This window comes from Dendropsophus ebraccatus, chromosome 3 (assembly GCF_027789765.1).
Source record: "Dendropsophus ebraccatus isolate aDenEbr1 chromosome 3, aDenEbr1.pat, whole genome shotgun sequence".
Classification (NCBI taxonomy): Eukaryota; Metazoa; Chordata; class Amphibia; order Anura; family Hylidae; genus Dendropsophus; species Dendropsophus ebraccatus.
The window spans coordinates 41,284,700-41,303,205 of NC_091456.1; the positions used below are offsets into that span (position 1 = coordinate 41,284,700).

The 18,506-nt window shown below is 43.5% G+C and overlaps 1 protein-coding gene across 2 annotated transcripts; it reads right to left on the reverse strand.

The window, feature by feature from the left end:
- Window positions 1–10,943: 10,943 nt before the first annotated feature.
- On the reverse strand, window positions 10,944–15,101 carry LOC138787049 (taste receptor type 2 member 40-like). Of its 2 annotated transcripts, none has more exons than XM_069964159.1 (2): window positions 15,022–15,101; window positions 10,944–12,400 (listed from the first exon to the last, which is right to left on the reverse strand). In XM_069964159.1, the coding sequence occupies exon 2, from the start codon at window positions 12,339–12,341 to the stop codon at window positions 11,373–11,375; it is 969 nt and encodes a 322-aa protein (XP_069820260.1). In that variant the 5' UTR covers window positions 12,342–12,400; window positions 15,022–15,101; the 3' UTR covers window positions 10,944–11,372. The 2 variants fall into 2 exon arrangements, with proteins under 2 accessions (XP_069820260.1, XP_069820259.1); XM_069964158.1 differs by lacking the exon at window positions 15,022–15,101 and adding an exon at window positions 14,649–14,705.
- Between the last annotated feature and the right edge of the window lie 3,405 nt (window positions 15,102–18,506).

Consider the following 18,506-nt stretch of genomic DNA (forward strand, 5'->3'; position numbering starts at 1 on the left):
CCGACCGGCTCAGGAAGCGGGACCCGGCGGGATCACGTAAGTATAAGGGGATCTAACAGGGGGTCGGGAGCCTGTCACCCCGGCACGAGGGGTGACAGGTGTCCTTTAAGATAGATATATGTTTATCCCAGGCAGGTTTACATTCAGTTATTGTAGATTTACCGACCACATCTGCTGGAAGTTTGTTCCAAGTACTGCAAATCTTTCTATAAGGGTGCCTTCACACCTACCGACTCGCAGCGTTATTTGTAAATCTGCCGGCCGCTTAACCCCTTCTGATGCCGCCCGCCTCCCGCACCGCTATGTATACATTACCTGTCCTCGCTGCACGGGGTCCCGGCGTCCTGCTCTCCCGCCCGGCCAATCAGTGGCTGCGGCAGGGCGAAACACTGATTGGCCGGGCGCGAGAGCAGGACGCCGGGACCCCGTGGAGCGAGGAGGTAATGTATACAGAGCTGAGCAGGAGGCGGCCGGCCGGCATCAGAAGGGGTTAAGCGGCCGGCAGATTTACATACACGCAGCGGTTGTTCAGACCGCTGCGTGTATGTACTGACAGTGATTGGCCAGGACCTAGCTGACTCGCAGCGTTATTAACGCTGCGAGTCGGTAGGTGTGAAGACATCCTAAAGGAATATTTCTCATGTTGTTTCTGATCTTTCCCCCAACTAACCTGTCTTGCTGTGTTCAGCTTTTTCTTATTTAAAAACACTTCCCTCTTCAACCTCATTTAATCCTTTAGCATGTTTAACCCCTTAAGGTCAAAGCCAATTTACGTTTTTGCGCTTTTTCTTTTTCCATTTTATGATTGAAAGTCCATAGCGCTTGCATTTTTTCACCTAGAGACGTATATGAGCGCTTATTTTTTGCGAAACAAATTGTACTTTGCAATGACAGGCATTATTTTTCCATAAAATATGCTGTGAAACCGGAAAAAAATCATTTGCGCTGTCAAATTGAAAAAAAAAAAACGAATTTGTTTTGATTTCGGGGAGTTTTGCATTTACGCCGTTCGCCCTATGGTAAAACTGACTTGTTATATATGTTCCTCAAGTTGTATAACATGTATAACTTTTCTTTTATCTGATGGCTTTTAAAAAATTCAAACCATTGTTAACAAATATATGTTCCTTAAAATCGCTCCATTCCCAGGCTTATAGCGCTTTTATCCTTTGGTCTATGGGGCTGTGTGAGGTGTAATTTTTTGCGCCATGATGTGTTCTTTCTATCGGTACCTTGATTGCGCATAAAAAACTTTTTGATCACTTTTTATTACATTTTTTCTGGATTTGATGCGACCAAAAATGCGCAATTTTGCACTTTGGGATTTTTTTGCGCTGACGCCGTTTACCGTGCGAGATCAGGAATGTGATTAATTAATAGTTCGGGCGATTACGTGCGCGGTGATACCAAATATGTTTATTTATTTGTTTATTTAATAATTTATATTTATAAAATGGGAAAAGGGGGGTGATTTGGACTTTTATTAGGGGAGGGGATTTTTCATTAATAAAAACACTTTTTTACTTCTTTTTTTTCATTAACTAGAAGCCCCCCTGGGGGACTTGTATATAGACAGCACTGATCTCTCATAGAGATCAATGCTGTGTATATACACAGCAAAGATCATTGTAATCGGTCATAGATTGCTATGGCCTGCTGCAGGCCATAGCAATCTATTGCTGAGCCGGGATCAGCGTCAGTGCGACGCTGAGGCCCGGCACGGGCAGAAGAACGGATCTCCCCCCCGCGATCGCATCGCGGAGGGGAGATCCGTGCCACTAGACACCAGGGATGTTGTTTACAAAGCACTTCAATGCAGCTGTCAGGTTTGACAGCTGCATTGAAGTGCTTAATTAGCCGGCGCGGCAACGGGACCCGCGCCAGCTAATAGCCCGCTCTGAACACCCCCCACGGCACCATGACGTACCAGGTACGTCATGGGTCGCTAAGGGGTTAAAGGTTTCAATCATGTCCCCTCTTTCCCTTCTTTCCTCCACACTATCCCTTTCATGACTGTCAGTCATTGGTGCCTTAATGCCCACGTCAAATTTTGAACTTCAGCCATGGGATCCCCTGCTGCTGTCACAAACCTCCCTGAGCTGGGTTTAAATCCTTTTCTGTAATGACAAAACCCAGTTGTCATTATAGGAGCCTCTATTACAGAGACAGAACTGATGGGAGGCTTGTCACAGTGGCAGGGGAGAGAGGGGAGTAGGTACAGGTGATGGCAGTTCTTCTCAAGCTTTAACACAACCTAAAAGCACTGTTGCAATCCTCTCCTCCCTCCCCTGCCGGCTTCCAAAGCCAGGACATCAGAGGCCTCAGTGAGGCCTCCAGTGTCCATGGCTACTATCGGGACTCTGCGATTGCCTTGCTGATCCCTGATGATAAACTGAGGGTGTTTTTTCCCTCTTTAGCCCTGTAGATGCTGCGGTCATGCTAGCTAGAGCATTTATAGGGTTAACAATTAACATCAGAGCACAGCTCCGGTGCTTACAGTTGCAGCAGGTGCCCGGCCATCACTGAGAGCTGGGACCCGCCGCAGATCATACGGGCACTGCTTCTGTGCCTGTGTCATCCTTGAAACGTTAATAAAAATCGCTGAAGAATCAAGTGAAGGCTGCAGCAACGTTAATCTACTGTGCAGTGGCGGGAGGGAGCTATACAGATTTAGATCCTTAAGTCTTTACTGTTTTTTTGCTTCAGACCACGCACCAGTTTTGTAGCCCATCTTTGGACCCATTCCATTTTATCAATACTTTTACTGCCATTTTTGTAATTTCATCCATCAACATGTTATCATAGTCCTCAGTTAGCCGGCGGCCTATAGATAACTTTTATCCTAATAACAGATTCCTATTTAGCCTGCAGGCAAACCCTGAGAGTCTCCAACTCTTTATATGTATTATAAATGACTGTTGCTTTTAGACTATCCCTAACATCATTTACCGCCTACCTCTCCTTCTCTCATCACTAACTTTCCTATACAACATATATCCTGATATAGCTATTTCCCAATCATTAGAGTCTGTGAACCGTGTCTCTATTACAACAACGAGGCCCAAATCCTCACTAGATTAAATGGCGGTCAGCTCACAGCAGCGAACATTCATACACATTACACAAAGATCGTTACTATGATTTGGTATACTCTTATACCAACTGCATCTACCCCACTAACATCAACTGCACTTTTATAAGGCAACTCACCTATCAGGCGGCAGATATGGTGCAGATTGGATGGGTTCGCATATATATTGCCTGTAAAGTATTAGTATTCCTTTGGAGTTACTGTCATAAAAACAGATGTCTGATACGCTGTTATCTGTTATAACTGGAAACTGCAGTAACACAAAAAGTAGGAAAGATATTTGCTGTTCAAGGCATTTAACATATACACATTGAGTGTATCCAAATGTCATCCTGTTGTCCACATTGACACTTGAGCTTATGATAAAATAATAGATGAAAGCCACGCACTAAAAAGTATAGCAACAAAGAAAAATGGTTAATATACTAAGCAAAACCAAACAGAATCTTTCTTGCTCCGGTAGATTATGTAAGCAGCTAGATATTAGATAGATTGATAGAAAATATACATTTGCACTGATGACCACATCTGGACACTGAAAAATCATAAACCCTGTACAGTTTGATAGTGAGTCTATAGCGATCTCTCTCTCACATAAGGTGAAATTTTGTTCGAAAGTGAAAGCAGTTTGAATAATGGATGCTTTATTAAATATTCAAAAGGAGTTGTTCACCCAAAAAATTTTCAACTGGTGCCAGAGATTTGTAATTTACTTTTTACTTTTTACTCTTAATAGATATTAAGTATTCCAGTACTTATCAGCTGCAGTATGTCCTGCAGGGAGTGCTATTCTTTCCAGCCTGGAGAGCAGGAGAGGTTTTCTATGGGGATTTGCTACTGCTCTGGAAAGTTCCTGATGAACAAAGATGGCAGCAGAGAGCACTTCTCACCACTTCTTGTAGAGCATAAAGCAGCTGATAAGTACTGGACTTGAGATTTTTAAATAGAAGTAAAATATAAATCTCTGGCACTTTCTGAAAGAAAAAAAAAGGTGAACAGCCCCTTTAATATCTGCACTCATGATTGAATAACTCATGTTTTCTATATCAGGTATGCAAGAAGTCATCTATCCCATCAATGTAGTTGTTCAGAACCTTACTTACTGAAGGAGAATGCAAGAAATCTGTTTTCTCTTATGATGACTGGGACATATATAAATTTGTAAGATACTATAGTCTCCCTTTATATACCTGTACCTCATCTTGTCCACTCCGGAAAAAAAAAGTTGTGTCAGGTGCCATAAATGATTGCTTAGTCTGCTGAGAGGATGTGTATAATTATTTCCAATCTTTAGGGAATGCTCATTTCTCAGCCCTGTTCTCCAGGTATTCCGCTTACAGTTCTATATTTACATACTACCTTCTGAATCTTGCCCTTTCCTTATTATGTCTGTAACATCTGGCATACTCCTTGTCAAGTGAAATATTTTGATTTTGTAATTGAAAAGTTGTGACTACGACTATGGTAGAAACCACTCTACATATGTTCATTTAGAAAATATTACTACAGTATATTGAAGATATCATAGTGGTACAATGAAACACGTCCATCAAGTTCAACCAAGTAGGGGGATGCAAAAAATGTACAGAAATGTGGGCGTCCTTGGTAAGCGTCCTTTGCCAGAAATCACAGGATCCGTGTAGGCAGCTCTCTTTGCTTCAGTGCTTTAGTGTCTACATTGTTTGACTAAAAGGAGAAGTCCGAGCAGACCTCTTTTTTCACAAGTGCCGGGTAGGGATCCCACCAGTACCCTTAGGCTCCGTTTACAAGGAGCAAAACTGGCAGAATTCTCCTCCAGTCTCCTTGTCATAATGACGCGCTTGCGCGTCTCCTCTCTCTGCTGAAGAATGGACATTTCCATTCTTTAGTGTGGAGAGAGGAGGCGCTGGAGCCTCCCATAGATTGTCATTATGACACGGAGGCTGATGGCATTCCGCAGCGGAATTGCACCAGTTTTGCTCCGTGTGAACAGAGCCTTAGGGTACTATTACACGGAACGATAATCGGCCGAATTGGCCCGATTCGGCCGATTATCGCTCAGTGTAATAAATGCAACGATCAGCCGATGACAACGATCATCGGCTGATCGTTGATATAGGTTAGACCCTATTTTCGTCGGGCGCCGACCACGCACCGCTGCGTGTAATAGCGGTGCGTGGCCGGCGACTAACGATATACATTACCCATCCACGTTCCAGGGCTGCTCCTGCCGTCCGCTTCTCCCGGGGTCCCGCGCGCGCTCTAGCTTCACAGAGGCCTGTCAGCTGATAGGCCGCTCAGCCAATCACAGGCCGCAGCGGTCCCGGCCTGTGATTGGCTGAGCGGCCTACCAGCTGACAGGCCAGTGTGAAGCTAGAGCGTGCACGGGACCCCGGGAGAAGCGGACGGCAGGAGCAGCCCTGGAACGTGGACTGGTAATGTATGCCAGTTTAGCAAGGGCTGCAAGGACATCGGTAACGATGTCCTTGCAGCTCTTGTCAAACGATTATCGGGCCGTGTAATAGGCCCAGTAAACGAGCAACGATCTAGCAGATCGCTGCTCGTTTACAGGTATTATCGGGCCCTGCTCGGCCCGTGTAATACCACCCTTAAAGAGTGGCATCATTTATTAAAGTGAGTCTGTCATGAGATTTACTGTATGCTGCCTTAAAGCAACTCTAGCTTTGTGAGGGCGGACAGAGGGCGGAACCATAGGAGGGGGAGACGCAGACCAGGACCACACAGGCGGCTCTCGGCCCCGCCTGTTAGACACGGCATCTCCTCAAAAAAAGTTTATTTTTCAGCCGAACGAAACCTCTACCAGCGCTCCGAAACATACTAGAAGAATGGACTTCACATGAGCTACAAACAGGTATAAATAGTTGGGGGGGAGGAACAGTGGGTACAGAGTCGCTTTAAATATGCTACAGTGTTTTATGGAAAATGTAGCAACCTGAAAGGGGAAACCAATCGGCTGTCACAGTGCAGAAGTAGTCTAATTGGTCCACTCACATTCCTCCATGTTGGCACAGTGAATGGGGGATCCTAATAGTGGTAGTAGTCTTTTTCTCTAGGGTGTACTCTTTGTAGCATGACTGGCAGTTGGAAAGTGAGGTGCTCTTGGTGTTAATGGTACAATGAGTCAGACATGGAGATGCAAAATAATGTAACAGTATTTTTACTTAATGTGGTTATCCAGTGCTACAAAACATGACCACTTTCCTCCAGAGACAGCACCACTCTTGTCTCCAGTTTAGGTGCAGGTTTTGGAACCCAGTTCCATTGAAGTGAATGGAGCTTAATTGCAAACCACACTTGAACTGGAGACAAGAGCGGTGCTGTCTCTGGAGGAAAGTGGCCATGTTTTTGTAGCGCTGGATAACTCCTTAAACATACATGATAGCAAATCTTCCCCAGTAGTTGGAGGCACAGTCCTAGCAATAATTCATATAGTGCAGTAGCTAATATTAGGAGCCCCTTTTAGTGCAGTAAGATACAGTGTGTGTGAGCATACTGGGAAGTCTGTATTGTCCTCCAGCTTTCCTGATGTACTGTAGGTACTGACATAACTTTACCATACTGCTTATTACTGGTTATCCCCCAGTGAGTTAAATACAGTTTATGGCCTTGTTCACACTCTGTATAAACATCGGCCATTGTTTGACCCAGGTGGGTCAAACAACGGCCAATGTGTGTGATCCTCACCCGGCTGATACTATAGTATTGGCTGGATGAACATCACTTTATTTGAATTGGAATGCGGGCACATTCGGGTGTGCCCGCACTCCAATTAGCCACAAAGCACAATGTAAAGTACATCCGGGAGCCATACTTCACATTGTATGCACAGGCTATGTTGACATATCAAAATAGACATATCAATTATTTTGTGAGCCGGGTGAGGATCACACACATTGGCCGTTGTTTGACCCGCCTGGGTCAAACAATGGCCGATGTTCATACAGAGTGTGAACAAGGCCATACACTGTATTTAACTCACTGGGGGATAACCAGTAATAAGCAGTATGGTAAAGTTATGTCAGTACCTACAGTACATCAGGTGTATACACTACGGCCGTGATTCCATACACTGTACTGTGATTTAGCAATGTGATTAAACAACAGCTGTTGTTTGATGAAAAAAATACAGAGTGTGAACATGGCCTAATAAGGTACTCATGATACTTGAGCTGCAATTGTAGGATGCAGGCCGAGGAAGGGTACATGCCATAATAGCTATAATGCTTTTGCCCCATATGGACCAATTTGAAGTACCCAATACTAAAAACCCATTTAAAAAGACAGCAGGCATATTTTGTATTAATATGAAGTACAGATGATCCAGCAACTCAGTAAAAAAATTAATAACTTTATTCCAAATCCAAATTAAAATACAGGCATATAGACCATGAAGTTTGGTAAATAGTGTTCACATCAACCGCTATAGGATGATGTGGTCGTATTAACCATATTGCCTAAATGCTCTCTCTATGGATCCAATTGAGAGATTATAATTCAGTTTAATAAAAGCCTCTGAAACATCTTGTAGTCTGCATTACCATATGTTAATTTTATGTACTGTCTCACTTGGCATCCGATTATTCTGCTTACACTATGTGTACACAATCCTGTCTGTTGCTGTCTTTGTATTATTTAATTTTTAAAAAACAAGATTTGAAAGAAAAAAAAAAACTTGTAGTCAACAGGTTTTATTAAAGGGAACTAATCAGCACGATTGTGCAGATATGGGTCCCAGCAGTACAGTTTAGAGCTGCTGTGCAGCCCGTGGACATACCAGCCACGACTACAGCAATAGCTTTATAAAAGGTGAAAAAGAAGTTTTATTATGCTGCAGGAGGCCGGGAGAGGGGCAGCAACTAGTCATCTGGAGGGGGGGAGGGGGCCCGTTCCCGTCCCCGTGTCTGGTCACAGGTTCGTCTACCTGTCAGTCATCCCCACGTTTTTTCTGTGCGATAAATGAAATGTACTGAAACGGACGCATGAACGCAGTGTGAACCTAGCCTAATATTTCCTTCACTGTCAGAAAGATTTTATAGGTTATTTGTCAGGATAATGGACTTTGTATAACATTTGGCAAAATTTTGGACACACATCAAGTGTAGCTCTTTAAACAAAGGATTGTAGCCAGGTCTTGCATGAGATTTGTGAGTGGTTACTACACCATCTAAGGGTATGTTCATATCGCGTTTTTGTCCACACGTCGGGAATCAGTGAGAACAGGATGCTTTTGAGTCCTGCACAAAAGCCGTGTACGTCCGGTAAATGAGCAGAACGTTGTCGCATAAAGACTCCGTCCTGCTCATTTAAGGCAATGTGGCCGTCGGCTGCACGTCAGACTGCACGGCAGCATCCTTTTCTCACTGATTCCCGACGTGCAGCCCAACGTGCGGACAAAAACGTGATATGAACATACCCTAAGTAATATTTTGTTAACAGTCTCAAGTATAAGAATGTTGATGCGACATTGAGCTGTGATTTTCCAAATTTGATTCCCTGTGTGTCAGTAAGTGGAGAGGCCATATTATCTACCTTTCTACTCATGAAAGTGAGGGAAGTTCTGGTATGAGACCACTCTAGGCAGGTCCTTGTGCATGTTCAATGGAAGTGAGCTGGTAAGCTTATGGAAGAAATAGGAATGTGTGGATCTCACTAATTGTGAGGAAACGGGAAACTATTAGAGATGAGCGCAACTTTTGCATACTTAGGCTATGTTCACACTATGTAAAAGTACGGCCATTGTTGCCATTGGCAACAACGGCCGTACTTTACACGAGTATGCACATTGCCTTGCCTTCTATAGGATCCCGGCCAGAGCGTATACACATCATATACGCTCCGGCTGGAATCCCACAGAAGGCAAGGCAATTAACTGACATGTCAGTTTTCTGCGGCCGCAATTTAATGAATTACGGCCGTAGGAAACCCTGTCAGTTCACGCAATCAAGCGAGCGGCTCCGGCACCCGCATCAGAGCACCCGCATCAGAGCCCTTCGGCCGTAAAGATCATCTGACCGGTACTTAAGTACCGGGATGATCCGGGCAGAGACTGGCTGTTCTGTGACCCAGCCGGGGTCACGGAAGGGCTGGTCTTATACGTAGTGGGAACATAGCCTTAAAGTGATACTGTCACCTGCTTTCTGCATGAGGACTTTTCTACACAGCTGTGAAGCCTAAATTCTTCAGTTTTGCTACCTTACTTTATGATAGATTTCTTGGTGCTTGGCCAAATGAAAAATGCTTTTTATCGTTGGTGGATTGTGCCACCTGGACAGGGCTTTACGACTGATGTGCCACTCTGCCCCGCCCACATCGATGCCATTCTATATTCTTTACTGCTGTGTTGAGAAGTCTTCATACAGAAAGGTGGTGACAGTATCACTTTAAGTCCAGACGTTCGCCATTAGAATACCGGAGCCTGAAGAAATTGGATGCAGTCCTGGAGAAAACAGGGATATAGCCGTAGCCATGTTTTCCCACATTCCCTAGGGCTGCATCCCACGTCCTCATCCATCAGGATTCAAATGCCAAACAATCGGATTCAAGCATGCTCGAGTTGCGCTCATCTTTTGAAACCATGTGAGTGCTCTTGGAGAACCAGTGCCAAAATAGTCAAGTGGGGTGTCAAACCATCAAAAATATAAAATAGGTAGAAAACTTAGAAGGAACCTAACAACAGGTTAGAAGATTCAAATGTGCTCTTATGTCCCCATAGAGCAGGAGATGCTGGATGAATATTCATAAGGAGGAAGGGATTGGCAGGCATATAAGTGCACCAAGTGCTATAATACTGCTCCTAGTGCACCAAGTGCTATAGTACTGCCCCTGGTGCACCAAGTGCTACAGTACTGCCCCTGGTGCACCAAGTGCTATAGTACTGCTCCTAGTGCACTAAACTGCCTAATTAACATATTAATAAAATGCAGGATTTCAGAAGAAGAGCGCTAAGGATGAAGGTAAGAGAATGACCTTAATCCACATTATCCCCTGCTCTATGGGAACATAACAGCAGGTAATGGTACTTTTACACAGAGCGATAATTTGCCCGATTGCACGATTAACGATTTTGAATGAACGATGTTTTTTTTATAACGATCAGCGTTTAGACGGAACGATATAAGCCTATCTCACACATAGGTGAAATCTTAGAAAGAATGTTTACACGGAACGATCTGTGAACTTTTTGCGAAGGACCAACGATAATTTGAGAACATGTTGAAAGATCAAAATGGACGATTTCTCGCTCGTCGTTTGATCGTTCACTGCGTTTACACGTACGATTATCGTTCGAATTCAATCGTTACCGTGCAAATTCGAACGATAAATCGTTCCGTGTAAAAGGACCATTAGATTCTTCTCACCTCTTGTTAGTTTCTCTGTATGGCTGTGTTGGATTAGAAAAATATGGTTGCATTATTTCCAAAACAGCGTTGTACTTGTCCATAGAGTGTGTATGGTATTTACATGTAGTCCCATTTACTTCTGTAAAGTTAAGCTGTAATAGCAGGCACAAGTGTATGTGGAACAAAGCACCTTTTATTTAAATGTTGTATAATCCCTTCAGCTACATTTAAATTGTGGCCCTCAAGTTCTCCAAGTGCTCAGATAGGTCTTTCATAAATAAGAATCATGACTAATTGTAAGAAGACAAAAATATGACATTATGTTATTGTGAAATTTTAAGGCAGAATGTACCACTAGGTACATCGCTTTGTGTTTTTTACATGAACAGACCAGCGCGGGTAGGCCAGTGCTGGGGTCCTATTTTTAAACCATCGCCCGGTTCCTTTGCACTGCACCAGGGGGGGGGGGGTCCCGCCACCCCCAGTGTAACGAAACCTCCTCTCCTCTGTGATGCGGCTCCATTAGAATCGATGGAGGTGCGTCACAGGGGTAAGGGGAAAGCGTCACACTGGGGGCCTGGTTTATGCCGGGCTGATGCTCAGGAATAGACCGGCGCTGTGTGAAGGAATAGGGCGATGGTTTAAAAAAAAGGACCCCAGCACTGGCCTCCCCACGCCGGTCTGTTCACTGCTTCATGCTCGGGAATAGAAGGCTGGGTAAAAAACACAAAGCAAGGTACTTAGTGGTACCTTCGCATTAAGAAGTCTACCCAAAAATGACACTGGAAAATGGTCTTCTGTGGAGTTGGTCTTCTCAAAAAATTGACCAGTGTGAAAATTTGTTACACAACGTCTGGTCTAGATATTGGAGCGATCTTCTCATAAAGGTGGCCTTTTGGAGAGGTTTTATTACACTTGGCAGAGTAATAGTTTTTCGTTATTTAAACAGTCAAATCTTTATTAGCTTGAAGATTAATAAAAAGAACCTTTGGATTATCAATTGACTTATTGGTCCAATGCAGTAAAAGTTGGAGAAAACTTTGCATTGCTTTCTTAAGTTTCGGACTTCCCAGAATGAGGATAACAGACTGTGCTGGGGAGTAGATGTAGATGACCATTAAAGAAACACAAAATCCCGGACTGTTTGGAGGAAAGAGGTCCACAAACATAAAAATCTCAGAGATGTAAAATATTGAATAGAGAAATAGGAGACAACCAACTGTCCTTGCTGCTCTTTCTCTTGCTTCTGTTCTTGGGCTAACGGTGTTGCTTATATTCTCGATGTTCTTACCATTGGTCCCAAGTGATTTAAGAATAAGGCCATTGGAAATACCCACAAGAATTAAGGGGATTGTGCAGCCTAAAATGTTGCTGGGTAGCAAGTAGCTAATGCTCAATTTTGGTACACTACTTTCCAAACTCTGATTCCAAGGTGCATCCTGTGGGATTTCTCTGTATGTGCTCCATATAGCTGGAACACTAATAGCCACAGCAACAAGAACTGCAGTGACAAGGAAACATGGAACCAATTTGGGAGTTTCTAATTTCAGGCGTACTAATAGAGGGTTGGTGAATATGACTATTTGTAAGCAGTAGTTAACGCAAAGGCAGACTGTAAACCAGAAGCTGGCATAGATAGGAAGAAACAATAAGGCATTAAAGGTGGCATACACTTCATCGGAATAGTACAGGTCACTCCTTAGAAGGCTCAGAAAGTCATTTGCTGTCATGACGAATTGGAATGTGATGTTGGACAATCCAAGAGTAACCAGAATTAGGTCAGAAGAGCTCAGGTTTTTTCCTTTTACTTTTTCCACAAGATTTACGGACACAATGACACAGTTTGTAAAGGTCCCAAAGATAGTGGAAACTCCCAAGAAAGCCATAGATGCGAAGACAAGAACAGACATCACTATTTGCACTATTTGCACGCTGTCCTTCAAGGTAGGGAAAATCTGAGATTAAATAACTGAAAAAAAAAAAAAAGTTGGAAAATGTAAATCATTCTCACAAATTAAATAATGTCCGTATAGGTTATACACAAATATATGTGTTTTAGAAATCCTTTAGACATTAGCTAGCTTTGTGGTTATGGTTAGCTGAAAGCGAATGTACCACCAGCTACATCGCTATGGGCTTTTTACATGAACAGACCAGTGCCGACCTGGGGATGCCAGTGGTGTGGTCTTTTTTTTGAACCACTACCTGATTCTCACGCACAGTCTCCCCTCCCCTCTGTGATGCGGCTTCGGGCCCACCCCAGTGCTTCATGCCCGGCCAGTCCTCGGGAATAGACCGGCTATGTGCGTGGGGACAGGCTGGCAGTTCAAAAAAAGGACCAAGCCACCAGCAATTCCGCACCAGCGCCTGTCTATTAAATGAGAAGTCCATTGAAAATGTTTATTACAGTATTGTATTGCTCCCAAAAGTTATACAAATCACCAATATACACTTATTACGGGAAATGCACATAAAGTGTTTTTTTCCCTGCACTTACTACTGCATCAAGGCTTCACTTCCTGGATAAAATGGTGATGTCACGATCTGACTCCCAGAGCTGTGCGGGCTGTGGCTGCTGGAGAGGATGATGGCAGAGGGATGCTCAGTGTCCCTCCAGTGTCCTGTGTCCCTCAGTGTCCCACTGCCATCATCCTCTCCAGCAGCCACAGCCCGCACAGCTCTGGGAGTCGGGTCGTGACATCACCATTTTATCCAGGAAGTGAAGCCTCGATCTTCCTCAAGTGCAGAAAAAAAAAATTTCCTGTAATAAGTGTACCCTGTTTCCCCGAAAATAAGACATCCTCTGACAATAAGGCATAGTGGAGGATTTACAGGATAGCTTAAAATAAGGCATCCCCTTCAAAATAAGGCATCCCCCGAAAGTAAGACCCCCGCCGCCACCCCCCACCACCAAGTTTATATCTGGTCATGCTGGTTTATGATGACTTCTACTACTGTACAGTATATAATAAATGTTCATATTTTTATGTTAATTTTTTTGTGTAACTTCTTCATAAACAATAAGACATCCCCTGAAAATAAGACATATCGTATCTTTGGAAGCAAAAATTAATAAAAGACACTGTCCTGTTGTCGGGGAAACACGGTATATTGGCAATATGTATAACTTTTGGGGGGCAATACAATACTTTAATAAAATTTTTAGCTGGACTTCCTGATGGCACATTCCCTTTAAGTGACCACTGTCATTACCAATAAATTAAGTTAAAGTGTGCCTGTCATTTTATTTTTTTTATTTTTTTTTTGCAGAAATCAATAGTACAGACGATTTTAAGAAACTTTGTAATTGGGTTTATTAGCTAAAAATGCATTTTTATAATGAGAAAGCAGTTTGAACCTCTCCCCCCTGTCTTCATTGTTCTCTATGGAGAGGGGAGGGGTGGAGGAAGATGAGGCACCAAAACAGGACAACAAAGAGTTAAATTACAGCTACATCACTGGGCTATCTTCTCTTAAGTCAGCACTAACCTCTAAATAGAGGCTTTCACATGGGTCCCACGGTGTAATCCTTTGTTCTCTGCTCTCTGCTGCCGACTAATCTCCCTCTTCCCTTCTCCCCTCTCCATAGAACAGACATGAGCATGTCTGATGCAACAAGACACAATTTCCTGATAATGAGCAGTGGATGAGAGAGGAGGGAGGCAGGGGGGTGGAGACCCGGGGAAAGTCTTTTTGAATGCAGATAATGGCATATTTGCTTAATAAACCCAATTACAAAGTTTCTTAAAAATGCCTGTACTATTACTATGTACTAAAAAAATACAACAGTGACACTTTAAATTAGCAGGGGAGGGGATATACTACATCTTTGCAATTTGTTTCATGTATTTTTTGCCTGTTTTCTATAGAAAAACAATGCTATGAAATTAGCCACTTGGTGTCTCACTTACTGGAAAACTGCAGTCGAGTCTCCATCACTAAGGCCATATGGTCTTTAGTAACAATAACAACAAAAAAAGAGACCAAATGCAGGAAGTCATGTCAGTTGTCCCTTTGCTCTGCACAGACTGGTTCAGTGAAGATGAATGCTGATTGGCCAGCAGCCGTACCCACCCTGTAACTGACTGATCTAAACCAAATGTCATTTATAAAAAAACAAGTCACCCCCCTAGATCAGAGTAAAATGCAGATTACATATACACTGCAGTAGCCATCCTACTGGTGGGCGGGGTCTCAATGAGGCAGGATTCTGTTACCTCAGTAAGAAATAGAATGGTGACTGCCATGAGGTGAAGCATCCCCTCTCCTCTCCATATTACACACAGCAGCAGCTCTGTCCTAACACTGTACATCTGTACAGTACAATAGTAACAATATAGGGGAAGATTTAGAAAAGCCTGTGCAGGGGAGCAGTTACCCATAGCAACCAATCAGATTGCTTCTTTCATTTTTAAAAAAGACCTTGGAAAATGAAACCTAGAATCTGACTGGTTGCTATGGGTAACTGCTTCCCTGTTCCTCTGCACAAGTTTTGATAAATCACCCCCATAGTTCCTTTATTTAATGTTTATAGCTCTAACCTATGCTGTAGTGCTGTACAGAGATTGTAGTATGTCATGCTGTCCTTACTGTTGCAGTTTCTTCTGGCCTCAGATGTCAGTTAGATGTTAGGGGTGTGGCTAAAGAAATGTGGATGCATAACCCCACCCACCTGATGACTCAATGTTCCCTCACTGGCAGGAACAGGAAACAGAAAGGGAATGTGACATCACAGGAAGTAAAGAAAACACAGACAAAGTGGTCATGGGACTAAGCCTGAGAACCCAGTAAGCGCTGTAAATAAAAAATAGAAGTGTATGTAGAATATACAACACCCACAGAGGTCAATGCAATGCTAGTTTATTAAAATATCCCGGACAACCCCTTTAACCTCTTAAGGACATAGGACGTACCGGTACGTCCTATGTCCTCACTTGCACTTCAAAGCGGGGCCGCTCGGCGGCCCCGCTTTGAAGTGCCGCGATCCCGGGTGCCGCGTGTAGCCCGGGACCGCCGCTATTAGCGGGCACGGTCTGATCGCCGTGCCCGCTAATTAGCTAATCGGAGGCAGCTGTCAAAGTTGACAGCTGCCTCCGATTACCGGAGGCAACGTTTCCCTGGTGTCTAGTGGGGGAGATCGCTCCTCCGGGACCTTGTCCCGGAGGAGCGATCTCCGTTACTGATGCCGGCCGGGGACGCGTCCAAGATGGCGCCGTCCTCGGCTCGGCACTCGTTTACTTCCGGCTGCAGCAGCCGAAAGCAAACGAGTGCCGATCTCATGGATCTCTGCAGCATATCTATGCTGCAGAGATCTCAATGAGAGATCCAAGTGTATATACTAGAAGTCCCCCAGGGGGGCTTCTAGTATATGTGTAAAAAAAAAAAAAAAGTGTTGTTAATAGTAAAAAGCCCCCTCCCCTAATAAAAGTCTGAATCACCCCCCTTTTCCCAGGTTTTAAATAAAAGTAAACAAATAAATAAATAAATAAACATGTTTGCTATCGCCGCGTGCGTAATCGCCCGAACTATTAATTAATCACATTCCTGATCTCGTACGGTAAACGGCGTCAGCGCAAAAAATCCCAAAGTGCAAAATTGCGCATTTTTGGTCGCATCAAATCCAGAAAAAATGTAATAAAAAGCGATCAAAAAGACGTATATGGGCAATCAAGGTACCGATAGAAAGATCAAATCATGGCGCAAAAAATTACACCTCGCACAGCCCCATAGACCAAAGGATAAAAGCGCTATAAGCCTGGGAATGGAGCGATTTTAAGGAACGTATATTGGTTAACAACGGTTTGAATTTTTTACAGGCCATCAGATACAATATAAGTTATACATGTTATATATCATTTTAATCGTAACGACTTGAGGAACATGTATAACAAGTCAGTTTTACCCCAGGGTGAATGGCGTAAAAACACATTTCCCCCAAATAAAAGAAATGCGTTTATTTTTTCAATTTCACCACACTTCGAATTTTTTTCTGGTTTCGCAGTGTACTTTATGCAAAAATTCAGCCTGTAATTGCAAAGTACAATTAGTGACGCAAAAAATAAGGGGTCATGTGGGTTTCTAGGTGGAAAAATGCAAGTGCTATGACCTTTTAAACACAAGGAGGAAAAACCGAAAACGTAAAAACGAAAATGGGCCATGTCCTTAAAGGGTTAAATAAAAAAGCGAAGGCATACATATGGCAGGTATTAAAGTGGTAGTATAGCCAGGACTTCTTTTTTCATGGTAGACAGTGGCTAGACCAAGTTCTACATTGATTTCTAATAATATGTGGTCTGATTGGTCACAGTTTTTCACAAATATAATGTAGCTAAATTAAGGGGGCATTTATATGTTTAGTCTAAACATAGTCTGTGCACAGAAGATGTGCTACTGACCAGAATGCAGAACTCCCAGCATCATGAGTTATTGTGGTGCAAGGAGCTCTGAAACAATTTAAATCTTCCCGCTACTATCATGATAGTTATTTGCGGCCATCATTATCAATAGACGGACACCTTTTCCTGCTAAATGACGTCACTTAGTGGGAACATAACCCTAAACCGTTTTGAAAACCACTTTACATTTTGTTTTTTGGGGGGGAACACATCGAGGAAGCATCCACAGTGCCTAAAAAAGTGAACCTCAGTAGTAATGACAATTCTCCAAGAGCTAATTGGAAGAATATTCAGTTAAAGGAGACAGACCATAAGATTTTTTTTTGCTAATACATGCTAATAAAGATATGTAAAGATTCTTTGTAATATAACTTTATTAAAAAAAAGTATCGTTTTTTTATTTTTATATAGACTTTCATAGACTGGCAGCGGTAAGGGGTGATATATATGACTTTACTAAAGCAATGTATTAAAGGACATTGTCAGGCATTTGGAGATGGGGAGGTACTGTAGGTGGGAAGGTAGGTGTTCAGCCACCTACTCCCCGGCTCCAGCACAGAGGTCCGCTGTCCCCCGCTCCGGTTCCCGGTCCCTCGGCTGCTTTCTCGTCTGAGTGGGGACCCGGGTTGTGACATGTCAGCCCCGCTCAGCCAGTCAACGGCCCATGCTGATAGCAGCCGGTCCTCACTCTCTATAAAGCAGGCTCAGCTCCTGAGTTCGCTTTATAGCGCTGTGCTATACAGGTATGGCATGTGACCTGTGCCGTACCCATAGGGCTGCTGTCAGAGGTCTGTGTGGTCACATGACAGCAATGGGGAAGCATACCTCCCAACTTTCACTGAGTGCAAAGAGGGACAAAGATACGCCCCAACCAAACAAAAAAACACGCCCCTAACCACACCCATGCCCCAAGACACCCCCCCTAACCTCACCCAAACACTTCTCCCACAATCACAGTGTAACACAACACTGATTTTCTTATGGCACCACTGCTACTGAAAAAAATCCACTGTACAAGGATCAATTATACCTCATACAGTCATATAGAAGTAGAGCCAGCCCTACACAGGTTCTATACACCATATATATTACAGTGCAGTTATGAGAACTTCTTCAAGCCATGAATCCACAGAATCTGCAAGACCGACATATTAGGCTCCTCAATCTGGCACCATCCTCATCTCTCTACAAACTGCAAATCTGTTTTGGCCCCTTTACACCCTCATTTAGTGAGTAGGCTGACTCTATGTGATCCCCTTATAGTATATGCCACCCCTTTGTTATCCCACTTATAGATGACCCCCTTATACATGTCACCCTTTTATAGATTGCTCCCTTATACTTGTTCTCCTTTTACATGGCCCCCTTGTACATGTCCCCCTTATAGATGTCCCCCTTATAGATTGCCCCCTAATACATGTCCACCTTATAGATTGTTCCCTAATTCATGCCCCCCTTATAAATTGCCCCCTAATACATGTCCCCCTTATAAATTGCCCCCTTATAGATTGCTCCCTAGTACATGTCCCCCTTATATATGCTCCCCTTATAGATGGCCCCCTAATACATGTGCCCCTTATGTTGTGCCCCAGACAACAAGAAAAAAAACACAACTCACTTAACACCTCGCTTCCCCGCTGCAACTGTCTTCTCTTTCCCTGTCGGTAGGCCCTGGGGGTG